The sequence below is a fragment of the Rhopalosiphum padi genome, chromosome 4 (assembly GCF_020882245.1).
Source record: "Rhopalosiphum padi isolate XX-2018 chromosome 4, ASM2088224v1, whole genome shotgun sequence".
Lineage (NCBI taxonomy): Eukaryota > Metazoa > Arthropoda > Insecta > Hemiptera > Aphididae > Rhopalosiphum > Rhopalosiphum padi.
Genome location: NC_083600.1, coordinates 29096426 through 29110447, shown reverse-complemented (window position 1 = coordinate 29110447; position 14022 = coordinate 29096426). Strand labels below are relative to the sequence as shown.

Genomic DNA, 14022 nt, shown 5'->3' with positions numbered 1-14022 from the left:
ATTCTTGTGGGGGGGACAATAAAATCCCCCTCCCGCCCGAAGCTACGAGCATGATCAACTTGGTGACCAACTCAAGTATACGGTTTTCCGGTCGAAAGGTATTAGTATAACTTACGTATAGCGGTACCAATATATTTATAGTATAATTCTTAGTAGTTACTAGTTACTAATAAATTTACCTACACGACGTATTTATAGGTACCTACTTTATAAAATCACCTTTGCAAATAATAATTTTACTCAAGCATATTGAATTTGGGTGTTCGTGGACTATTGTTTTGGGATTTGCTTCTCGCAGACGGATGTCGACTGTGACGTACACCCGACAACAAATAAAAACGAGTTTAATATCGACAAGTAGAGTTGTCCGCACGGTCAACGATAATAATGCAATTAGGTATTGTTTTATTATTATAAAATCATATTATTTTCAATATCCATAGTACCCGCGTATATCTAAATTCTGTATAATGATTAGCATATACCATATAGATATAGGCGTAACTAGTCCTTTAAGTTAACTGTTAAGGCAGTCTAATATTCATGAAAATGTTTTTTTAATTAGATTATTATTTATTGTTTCTATTGATGTTTATAACTGACGAATGATTATTTGTTTATACGAAACATTATATTTTTTTTATTTTGTAGGCAAAAATAAAGTTAATACTAATTTGTTTATAAACACATACATTTACCCAAAAATTCTGAGGGGGGCTGTAACCCACCCAAGCTCCCCCCCCCTATATACGCCTATGCTACCAGTAAGTTATAATAATGTATAATGATGATGCACACAATGTATACACACATAGACACGAGCGTGGTGACTGGTGAGCAATATTAAATTATATTTCGAGCAAGCGTGACGCATCACTTATTAGTTATTAGTAATGTATAAAATTAAAGATAATCCGATCACAGCGTACGCGTACAGTGTAGTTTTTCTTATGACGACACGCGTGACGTGGTGTCAGTGGGCCGCAGTGTGCGATATCGCTGGCACAAGTAGCTGTTGCGCGAGCAGTAGAAAAGCGATAATCGCATTGTCGCCAGCCTCCTTTGCCGGTCGCGATCGTTATTCAAATGCGCCTTTCGTAAAAGCCAATATCCTGACCGGGCCGCCGGTGCCGCCGACAATCTTGACCGGTTGGACGACCAGCTTGAAGCCCCTCGGCGGCAGCGTCGTCCCGTTCAGCGCCACGTTTTCCAGGTTGTACAGATTGGCCCTGGACAGTACGCCGTGCGCCTCGTACGACGTCGACCGGCCGGCGTCCACGCTCGGCCCGTCCACACCGACGCCGTACACTTTTCCGGAATCCACGATCCACTGGGCCGCTTCCCTGGACAGTCCGGGAAACCTGTAGGCGATAAACGCGTCGTTATACGGGTTTTTAATTAAATAAATTATTTTTTAGCTTTTCTATCCACTGCAGTATGTTCTAATATAGGTTTACATACCTATGGGTAGACATTTCACTACGCAAAAGTGTTGGAAAACTATATTTTACTCAAATTCGTTTCATCCTGCAGGATATAATATTTAGTATATTTTTAGGTTGTATAAATGTATTCCTATTTTAGGGTTTTTTTTTATAGAATTTCATATTGTTGTTTTCTGATTAATATACAAGAAATAATTCGTGTAATTCGTGCTCAATGAAAACGGAATATAATAAATTGAAAAAAAACAAAACGCAGGTACACGGCAAATAACTTTTAATTTTAACAAATTGTCAATAGAGCCTTTAATGTCAATATAAAATTAGATATAATATTTGTCTCTACACAGTCAAAAGCAGCTGCGGAATGCTTCGAAATGTTATTTGTACATATTATATATGATAAACAGTTAGCTAGCTGCAGCCCATCAATGCCGATGCCGTAGATCACCGAAAAATGTACCAATATTTCGCGGACCGCGGCATAGTCACTGCAGTTAATGGTTAGTTTCAAAACCTAATATTATGTATAATTTGCGATGTATGATACCTATACATAACAAAATAGCGTGCGCAGGTTTCACCGCTACGAGTGTTTAGGCGTACGGGGTGGAAAAATAAGAGCAGCGATATAAGTTTTATAAAATCGTGGGTATATTCACATTAAAGGTAAGTTTTCCAAAAATAGATGTATAATTATTGCAGTAAAAATACTGTAATATTTTAGTCGCACCAGACACGCATTGGTAGGTTATTTTCAGTATTAAAATTTAAAAACGTGTCATTTACTCGAGACCATATAAATAGGAATAGTAAGTTACACACACATATATATATATATATATATATATAATAGGTACATATATATACCTGTAAGGTTCCTGTAATCCATTGTAGTACGACTGACGGTCGCCATATTTATGAGCCCAACCGAAGTTTACCAAAATCACTGATCGACTGGGCAGCGGACCGTTGGCTTGTTCCCACGCTTTCAAATGATTAACGGTCAGTAAAAAGTCTCCGTTTCCATTGACCTCGCTACTTACGTTCACGTGTACGCCTGTATTATATATACACAGGTACAACGTAATTACGTGGTTTAAATATAAATTATATTACGATATTGTTATAAGTTATAACAATATCATCGATACCTTGTCGGTTGGATAATATTAGAAATTTATAATACGCGCCTATGAAAAATTTGTATTCAATTAACTATATGTCTATATGGCATATTATGTAAACCAATAAATAATTAAAGAATGAGGCCGAGTTGTTTTTCTTTTGACAAGTAAAAATTATTACTGCGCATTAGCTCGACTCCAATTTTTCACTCAAATTTCAATTCGCAAAAAGAAAATAGAAATCATTTCATTTAAAAAACAATACATTCATCGTTCCACGTTGAGAATCTAAAATAAATGTTTGAACCATATACGTAAATTGTTGGAAATCACCACTCTATATATATTACGGGTACTAACATAATCTAACCAATAAACGGTATGCCTGAAATTTATCGCGGTGCGTATACATATAGTATATCTACATATTTTGTAAAGGTACGATTCAATATGATTTCCTTTTTTCCTCTTTAGCTTTCGCGAAAACAGCAGTTACCTTCAGCCACCGTCCGGTGCAGCGGGATGTCTTGCAGCTTCCACCCGGTCGGATTAAAGTGAAATGGGGCGTCCAGATGAGTGCCGCAGTGTTCGGGTGTTGAGAAGCTCTCCGTGATGAACACTCCGTTCGGCCCGGGTCCCGTGTGCACGTCGAATATGTTGAATCGTTGTGTTGGGTTCCAGCACGTTGTTGTCCCGAACCGGTAACTGTGACCCAGGTCTATCAAAGCGGCTGTGGTACGGTTCGGGAGTAGGGCCGTCATCGTGATCATCACCAAAACCATCGACAACGACGGTAATCGTATTCGTGCACATTCCATTTCACTAATCGGTAATTATGTATAATATACTAATTGGTATCTACATTAAAGGTAAGTACCCACTTATATAGAAAACTACAGTTGTCGATTTAATTATATTATGTAGGCATACTTACTGCGGGTTATACAACGTATATGAAAAAAATATTTCAGTTATACTTCCCACAATATTATACTGCTGCGGGACAAATTCTGAAATTTTAGAATTTTAAAATATACATAGTACCTACTATAAGTACTTTATACCTACAATGTTTTCAAACACATAATCACTATACGTTTTATTTAACGGTATTTCGGAAGACTGTTCTGTGACGATATAACATTATATCCTGATCCCCCATTTGAATGTTTAATGTATTTAAATGGAAATTTAAACGAGTGGTTTAAAGATAGTTCTAAAATATAATCCGGAGTATTCCGGTAGGTATTGTCTGTAGGTACTGATAATAATAGTCATTATTGTAGGTTTGAATTAAGTCGTAGATCATAAATAGACAGGGTGGTTTAAAACTTATTCATAAAACATAATTTTAAAGGTTTTTTCAGAAATTTATCGAGGGGCTTTGCAAAAAAATACTGTTTTTACGAAATGTTTTTGATATTTACTCCTATTTAATAATATCCAAAATCACGATAGTTAAATACAAATTACAATGAACAGAAATTGAAAAAATGCCGTGACAAAAAATCGGCCTCAATAATAAGAAGTTGGTAGGTAATGATAAAATATTAATATTATTGTGGCGGTACATTGTTTAGCGTTGTTAGGAAAACTAAACCCTTAATCCTCATGAAACATTTCTAAATACTGTGCATGTGGTGCATCATGCTTAGTGATAAACGTTTAATATATGTTTAATGGTCATAATATAAAGTTAAAAAACGTGAGTACCTATACTTGAAAATTTGGCCGTTGAGTAAGTACCTACTCAACAATTTAAAAATCGGAATTCAAATAAATGGATTATTATTATTTAAGCATACAATTTCGAACTACGATTCTTCGTGTGTACATACCTTTTGTTATTATATATTGATATATTATACGTCAACCATTCATCTGCGATCCGCCGATTATTGATCAGTTACGCGCACTTAGGTTTAGCAACGTAATTTATACTGAGTACCATAGCAGTTGCGGTCGTTGCGACGTATAAATAGTGTCATTTTTTTCTCCCTATCATATGAGTATCATCGGCTCATAAATTTAGACGAATTGAATTGCAGGAATTGAAGAAAAGGTTATCGTAACATTATACATTAAATGGCATTTAATCGCATAGGCATTATCTTACAATGTTATGTGTTATATAACATATTGCCTACAGTTTTGCATAATTAATAAATATATGTACAATATTATGTGTAAACATATTAATTATAATTATGTATACCTATATATTGATAACAACCCATACGTGATACGTATATATTATTATATCTATATGTCCCGAGTAAATTATATTAGTAAATAATATGTTATATAATTAACAGAGACATTTTTTTTACCAGATTTACGTATTATGATTTAGAAAATATAATTTTATCAACTTTGACTTTATCAGTTTATACACATTCGATAGGTATATTGTTTTTTTAAGGTACTATTACCTCATTTCGACTTTATCGCCAAATTATGAGTAATATTCTCAAGACTATCCAAGTTATAACTATATTATTTTTTTACTCGTTAAGTTAATAAGTTATTATAATTAAATTAAAAAGTTATTTTTTTAACTTGTAAAAGTTACAATTTAGTTAGAAAAAAAGGTAGGTAGGTAGATATATAAGGTATAGACAGGTATAGAACTACTAGTAGTTATGAAACAGCTAGGGAACGTGATGGTTATTACGGTAGTAGTGTATAGTACTGTAGTACAACTATAGTGACAACCTGCAGTATGTTGTAGTTGTTGTATAGTGGATTTTGTTGTAATAATTCTAATGCGCCAATACAATAGTAGCTTACACCTGCAGTGACCAGTCACTGAATTTATAAAAACAATATAAACTTGATAAGTATCTATACCTGCAGTCTTATACCAAAAATATACGTAGGAAATATTGGATTCTACATATACACCATCGCAGTATTATATACGAAAAAAATACGTAGAAAATATTTGTTTCTATATACCAATCGTATACGAAAGATATACGTATAAATTATTTGTCTACTAGTTTTACACAGAAAATATACATGATGTTTTGTTTGAATCTATACGTAAACTATACGATTAATAAACGTATACACTTGATAAGGTTAATGTTTATTAAACGTGTAATATTCGTGAAATATATATCTGTCTTTTAACCCAAAAAAATATATCAAAATTAATCTTTATATAAATGTCCACTGGGAGAGCAGCTGTTAGTGTCCTGACATTTTATATAGTGAATGGCCTACGTTTTATGACATTTCTAGAGCGCTATTATGGTAATCAGTACATCACACAAACAATAGAATAAACGATATTTACCATTTACGTAACGATATATAATCAACAATTTCTCCATTTGCGCGCATCGTTATCGGATGAAGCGGCTCAAGTCATACAACGTTATTATATTCGTCTCTATGCGACGAATTATTTTATGACTTAATAACATGTCCCGGACAAATGAAATCTGCTAGTATAACGGACCGATTATGTAAGAAACCAAGTTATAGGATAGATAGTTGCTGGTCCTATATATACTTACCAAATTCAAGTATAAATACCTATACCGAGTAGTGAGTACCGATCGAGATGCTTATTGCATGCATGATGCAAATATTATATTAATGAGCCAAGTGGCAAGTTGTAATAAATAATTTGGAAAATAAAATGTCTAAATTTTGGTGTTCGCAGTAACATCTCATGACACAAATAATTATATAATGTAGGAGAAGAGGCTTATAAATAATAAGTTATATTATAACAAAATAAATAATAATGAATATCATCGTAATTATTCATATATATTTTAAATATGCCATTACATAACACGTCATTCAAATTTGATTATAATATAGGTACTTTAATTTAATTTTGCTTATATATATAAAAAAAAATCATGCTTTATTGTTTATAAATGTTTTCTCTTCACAGTATCTGCAGCAGCAACTATACCTATACCATTGATTATAAATACTAGTATTTATATAATCAATGCCTATACTTATGAGAAATTTCGTATTCAATTTTCTAGAAGTTTCAACATTATATATATTAATTGCATTTTTATTAATTTTAAATCGCTAAACAATTAGCAATACGCAAATTTTCGTGATTTTAACACATTTTGTCAAGTTTTCAGTAACAAACGCTTATACTCGTATATAAGAATAAATTGTGCCTATATATACGTATTATTTAAATATTTTTTCTTATTGTTAAAACTATAATCAAATTTTTCATCAAACGAAAAGTTATTTTGTTTTTTTGTATTCATATTTTGAAATTTTTACCATGCATAGAAAATGATCATATAAAAATGTATATAGTGGACATTTTAAGTATATCTATATATACACTCGTCTTTGGGGACTCGGGGCGCTTCTATAATATATTAACATTTTATTACGATTTAATAAATATATCATTATTTTAAAGACTTATTTTTGGAACATTTCAGGCTTTTGCGACACTTACCTATTGTAAACGTCTAGCACGCCTACGATGATTAGTTATACCTATTCACAAAATTATATAGTCCATAACCTAAATAATTATAAAACATAATACAATATTTTTTTATCGTGGTTATTATTTGTATACGGTAAAGCGTTATTGTTTCCGAGACGTGCGCGAGCAGAGCATCCAACGCGATAATCGTCAGAAACGTTTATTATTATTATTATTATAAGTGGTCGGCGGAGAGTGCAGAAAAACGTACTCGGCGCCGCCGTTTCGTAGTGGTGGTCGATAAAGAAACGAGAAGACAATTTTGATGAGGTATTTCTGTTGGAGGAGGAAATAAACAGTCCCCACCGCCGAGGTCACCTTTATCTCTGACCGATTGTCCGGCGGGGGAACTGAAGGCGGCGCCAACGACAGCGACCGCCTCCTGAGCCATTAGTCCCGCACCGGCGTGCCATTGGGCGGACCACCTGACCTAACCGTGACGTCCGTCGGCCACGCCGCCGCGACTGCACCGCAACCGTTCAGTCCGCACTCGAACGCCGTCGCAGTCGTTTAGTTACGCCGCACGCGTTATGATAATATCGTTACAATAATAATAATAATAACAACAACAATATTTGTTTTCGGTAATAATAATTCGTAACAATTTGCGTTCGAAGACTGTGTGCGTTGCGTTTCCGTATAATATATCATTGTACACCGCAGTTGACCGATTTTATCGCTCGCGGTGTTGCAGTTATCGGTGAAATATTTTGAATATCGCGTATTGTGTTTTTCGTTAAAACGTGTTTACCCGTATACCTGTATAACCATACGGGAATATTCGATAATATCAAAAATATCAGCCCAGAATAAAAGTCTTGTAAAAATGCCGCGGCCCAGTCGCGACTCGTACGGCGACCAAAAACCACCGTACAGTTACATATCGCTGACGGCCATGGCCATATGGAGTTCGCCGGAGAAAATGCTTCCGCTGTCCGACATTTACAAGTTCATCAGCGACCAGTTCCCGTACTACAGACGGAACACGCAACGCTGGCAGAACTCGCTCCGGCACAACCTGTCGTTCAACGACTGTTTCGTGAAAATCCCGCGGATGCCGGACAGACCGGGCAAAGGCGCGTACTGGGCGCTGCATCCGGCCGCCCTGGACATGTTCGAGAACGGTTCGCTGTTGCGGCGCCGCAAACGGTTCAAGCTGGTCAAGTCCGACAAAGACAGGTGCGTCAAGTATATATTATACTCTAATTAAATGCGTAACGGTCCAATATTATCTAAATAGGTATATATATATAGTGGATAATATATAATATCATAAATTATCGTATATATACACACATTTCCTCATTTATCCGAAATAAATAATTAACAGTATATACATAATATATTGTATATGCGTAACATAACCAATCGCCCAGCTTTAACCACTAACCGCGATCGAGGTATACACCTATATATATTAACGTCTATATATACAGTTATTAATGTAATATTTTCCGTGCACATCGATTTTAATGGTTATCATCTGGTTTGTATTTTATAGATTGGACAACGAACTGATCGCTCTGGCTAACAATTTGGCACACATGCAGCGCAACCATCCGGCCATGTCGGCGGCATCGTCGTTGTCGCTGTCGGCTGCCCCGTCGTCGTCGGGCGCGTCGTCCGCTTCGTCGTCGTCGCCGTGTTCGTCGTCGGCCGGCAGTCCACCGCCGCCGCATCAGCAGCCGCCGTCTTCGCAACACGGCGCGCCGACCGGGCCCCGTCTGCACCACAACCAGCCGCACTGTTACGACGACGTGGGCACCGACAGCCGCCGACGCCGCCGCAGCCGCAACGCCGCGCCGGCACACCACGACCCGCACCGGCACGCCGTCATCGCCGCGGACGCGGTCACCGCGTGCACCACCAAGCCGGCGGTCAAGAGACCGTTCGACATCGAGAGCCTGATCGGACCCGACCCGTCGTCGGCCACTTCTCCGGCCGCGCCGCCGCAGCCACTGACCGCGGCCGATTACACGGACGACGACGACGACGACGACGACGTGGACGACGATATCCTACGGCGATTCCCGTCCATCGTGCCGGCCGCGTACCGGGCGCCGCTGATGGTGCCGTACGAGTTCCATCACGCGGCCGCCGCGGCCGCGGCGATCGCGTTCCAGGACCACCACCAACAGCACGCCGTGCACCACAGCCAGCTGCAACAGTTGCACCACCACCACCAGCAGCAGCAACAGCAATACTTACGGTACGCCGCGGCCTCTTATTTTCCGCTGCACAACTAATGCGTACAATAATATATATAAAGGTATATATACGAGTTTCCTGTTTCCGCAAGCGCAATATTAATATTATTTTAGCCCGCGTAGGTGATTATAACAATATATTATAATGGTGATAATATTATTATGTGTATAGTCACGTGTTCGGTAATAAGTCGTATATACGTCGTCCGACCTCTGACCGGACGCACTTTGGATTCGTATACATGTATTATACCATATTATTATATTATATTATTATGTGTTGGATAAGCGCGGCGTTTGCGCTCGCGACGTCGACGATAATATATATATATATAATAATATAATAGGTATAATATCATCTGATCTCGTGTAGCGCGCACACTTTCGCGACGACGATTATTCCGTACAGAGTATAATATATCTGTCGAATATTGTAACATGACATAATAATATATCATATGCGTATACCCGTCGTAATACGTATAGATTTTCCTATGTACATATTACACACAGGTATAGGCACTGCATATACGTATATGCAATATATGATACTTGCGTAATGTTTTTCCGTATATATATTATTTTAACCGTTGTTCTTAAATTATATATACATAATTTATTTGTTTGTTTGTTTTTTTTTCCTATCTGTAAGTTCTGTACAAATATTATATAGCCATCATCATTATTATATACATATTATATTATATAATACAAACAACAGGATAATGTTGTATATTATTATACGATATACACATATATTATATATTTTAATCGCGTTGACTTTACAACACACGATGCCTACTATATATATAATATTATAAAATAATAACGTACTGAACCTATATATATATATATATATACATTATAATATATTTATTATGTAAGAAAAATTAAATCGTAGTTTTTAGTATTCGTTATTCTGTGATGTAGTTTTTAATGTGCAGTAAAATATAATATTATCATATATATATTTTCGATGAAAAATATTAATTCTTATATTATATTATAATATATACGTATAATATGTATATCGATGCGATATCGTTTGCTGCCCACGCCGTGGAACCTAACCTTATTCTGATACATCTGTAATGTGTATAGCCTGTATAGGTATACCTAGGTATAGTTAATACATATATATATATATATTATATACTGCAAACACTCATTATTATTATGATTTGTTTTAGTTTTTATTTTATTCATAATATATTATATATATATATTCATATATGTGACTTATACAGTTATATGTTATAACTCTGTTACCCCGATAATCCTCGTGTTGTAAAAATTTGAAGAAAAAAAATGAATAATTATTTATTTATTATTATTATTAGATATTATCATTTGAGATTGTAATAATCGTATTCGTAGAATTTGTATTATATATAACCTATATGTATAATATTCAAGTGCAGTGTAATGTTTGTCGAATAAATGTGCAATTTCGTAGAAAAAAAACTATGTTGTTTTATTATATAATATATACCTGTATTTTTTTTTGTTTACAATATACCTTTCTGCAGATATTATAATTACGCTATTTTATGTTTACATATTATACATGGAAATATAATTGGCTAAATTATCTTATACGTGTACATTCGCGTATATATTATACATATACTTAACCTACAGCTCTATATACCTACTGCAGTCGTGTGCGTCATCAGCAGCAGGCAAAACGTTAGCAGCTCGTAACATAGTATATAATATAAATAATGCAGCTGCAGAAGTCGTGTTAACGTTCAGAAATTCGACATGGCAAAAACGTTGAGTGTGTTGACACAGTTAATTTAATTAACAAACAGAGGAAGAAACTATACAGAAATTTAATTGTCGAAACAATTATTTTATTTGGCCATTTCCGACATTTAGTCTTATTGTATCATACATGACGAACATACTATATTATAGCATAATATATATACTAAAATAATCTACGTTAATAATGTTCAATATCGAATCGATTGAAAATGGTTGTGCCGTTTGTGATTCGAGTGAATACTCATGTATATTAAACACGTACGACGTTCGTATAATATATTATAGTAAATCATATTACATATTATATTATATTGAGTATAATCAATATTAATTAAATTATTGCGTCGGCGTCGTTTCATTTTTTCACAATTATGTGCGTCTCTATATATATGCCGTGTGTATATATTTATAATATAACTTAATATTATATATGTATGTGTATATAATCACTGAATACTATGATTATCTGTGTAATATTTGCACCGCAGCCACACTGCATGCTATATCATCTGTAATCGAATGGAAAAGGTCGTCGTTTGCCATATACATTCGTGTATAAAATGTCTATATAATAATTCTATATTTCGAGCGTAATACCTATATATATATATGTTATGCTACTCGTCATTGTCGATAATAGAGAAAAAACGTGTTTTCCTCGGTTTGCATATAGACTTATACACATTGAACAGCGAACACGCTGTGTGTGTGTATATGTTTTAATAACATATACTATTATATTTAGCGAAAATCTTCTATAGTCATCGTATTGTATATAAAATACAAAATATGTGATGTGTATATATAAACTTCAAGATGGGAAAAATATCTTTTTCAAACAAATGCGTTATGGATGGTTATAGTAGGTATGTATAGTATTATAGTTGCACACCGTGAAGGTCAAAATGCAATTATTTGTTTTTACATTTTTTTTCCGCATAGTAAAAAAAAAAAATATAAAAAAAAATAAGAAAAATCTCGTGTCACAGCTGTATACAATAATATATTGGATGTATATATATTGCGTCTATTATTTACACACCGAAACGACCTTACAAATATTTATTTTTTTATTTTACGTCGAATAGTTTAGTGAAACGTATATATATATAATATATTAATTTGAATAACCGTGCAGTGGAGAATAGGCGCGGTATAGACCGTATTATAAAATAATTTGATTTATGTCTATAAGAGGATGAACGCGAATTGTCTTGTGAAAACGAACTGTGTCTCGCATACTAAATAGTCACTATATATAATAAGTACATAGTTTCGTGATAAAATATGATTTGATCAATACGTTAGCCTCTTATTCTTCGCATATATACTTGTGTGAAATCGGGCCCTGTAATCCGCCCCTACAAAATCGATCAAAAAAAAAAATTGTATACGTCACTGCAGTTCTATGTTTGTATAAGTATAGTCGTACGTTCTATTCTATTATGTGAGCGTTAACAGTCTCTCTATATAAGTTATCGATGCCCTTGAATTAGGTTTTGAGCTGTATATAGTCCATTATTACAAATAAATCATTTCCACTCGTATCAATCCTAACTGTATTCAAACAAAATTAATTTTCCTGCCAATAGATATAATATAGGTATTTGTATAATATTATGAATTATAATGTACAATAGTTATAGTTAGGTACATGGCATTTTGTATGAATTAATATTTTGGTATACATAGGTATATGGTTATATTTAATTGTTTTTAACAAATTCGTTTGGCCGGCTAATGTTCTTTGTTGTTCGTAATATTATTGTCAGGACAAGGTCTGTATGAAAGAAAAATTTTGGAAAGTCTAATAAAAAAGTCAGTAATTTGTAGCTATTCTCTTAAAATTTTCTTGCTTTGTTTAATGTACCTATATTATTTTTGTCTCATATGTTCAAAGTAACTACAGAATTACAGATTTTATATTTCAAAAATAAATGTTAAAAAAAAGTTTTATTGTCGCGTAAAATATAATTATTTATTTATTTCATTCGTGTTACCAAGGTAAAATATAAATAAATAAATAAAAAAAACTAAATAAGATGATGAATTACCCGAGTTTAGGTATTCAGTGAAATCACATTTAGAAATCACTCGTTAACCGGCAGCAGCTAATATAGTCATTAGTTATCGATTCTTCAGCGTGTTATTGGTCAATTCGTGGTTTATTTCGTTGGAAAAAATGCTGCCATCAGCGTTAGCATCAGCGATGCGTCGAAATATCGGTCAGCGTATAAGCGCAACGCAAGTCAACTATATACATGGTTATCGGGTCAACGAGACCGACGAAGAGCGTATTGTAGGTATATAGCGTTTGAAGAAAAATCGAAAAACAATTTTTCAAGTGCGATCCAAGGCAATGTCAGTATATATTATTATTTTTGCTTATAATATAGACTCATACATTACTCCACAATTTTTTATTAATTTCAGAGATTTTTCTTAAAGACATCGGGAAAGTGATGTGTACAGCTATAGTATATATTACAAGACCCGGTTAAAAAAATATGAGTAATACAAAATTAACGTGCATTGCTAAATGAGCAAATGTGTTTAGTATATATTATCTATTATGATAATATGATATATGTACCTATATATACCTATATATATATATATATACCTATCTACATAATGACTTTTTTACGTCATGTCATTATATACACAAAGTGATGATGTTGTGTGTACCAACTCGTGTGCACGTAAACTTGTACATAGGTACACAATACACATGCATAATATATCGTATACATGGTAAATTATAACATGTATATTTACTTGCGGTTTTTTGGTATATATGTATAATAATTTATCATTTATATATTTACTAATATACTATATAATATTATATTATAGGTACATCATACGTGTGCCTCGATAAAAATGCAGACTATTTACCTCATCGACTCTCAGCCCTTGGCCGTACTTATTCGTAAGCACCTAGGTATATATATACGCATACGCGTACCTATATATATATAACAGGC

General features: G+C 34.2%; 2 protein-coding genes across 4 annotated transcripts; one reads left to right on the top strand and one right to left on the bottom strand.

The window, feature by feature from the left end:
• Positions 1–827: 827 nt before the first annotated feature.
• On the bottom strand, positions 828–4568 carry LOC132930237 (isatin hydrolase-like). 3 transcript variants are annotated; one of them, XM_060995987.1, is made up of 5 exons: positions 4408–4547; positions 3504–3579; positions 3066–3427; positions 2313–2502; positions 828–1361 (listed from the first exon to the last, which is right to left on the bottom strand). In XM_060995987.1, exons 3-5 carry the CDS (start codon positions 3385–3387, stop codon positions 1079–1081), a joined length of 795 nt encoding a protein of 264 aa, XP_060851970.1. In that variant the 5' UTR covers positions 3388–3427; positions 3504–3579; positions 4408–4547; the 3' UTR covers positions 828–1078. The 3 variants fall into 3 exon arrangements, with proteins under 3 accessions (XP_060851970.1, XP_060851971.1, XP_060851969.1); XM_060995988.1 differs by having other exon boundaries at positions 3066–3391; XM_060995986.1 differs by lacking the exon at positions 3504–3579 and having other exon boundaries at positions 3066–3391; positions 4408–4568.
• Positions 4569–7482: 2914 nt separating this feature from the next.
• LOC132930294 (fork head domain-containing protein FD4-like) lies at positions 7483–10723 on the top strand. The gene is made up of 2 exons (XM_060996074.1): positions 7483–8237; positions 8560–10723. The coding sequence occupies exons 1-2, from the start codon at positions 7885–7887 to the stop codon at positions 9302–9304; spliced, it is 1098 nt and encodes a 365-aa protein (XP_060852057.1). The 5' UTR covers positions 7483–7884; the 3' UTR covers positions 9305–10723.
• Positions 10724–14022: the final 3299 nt, after the last annotated feature.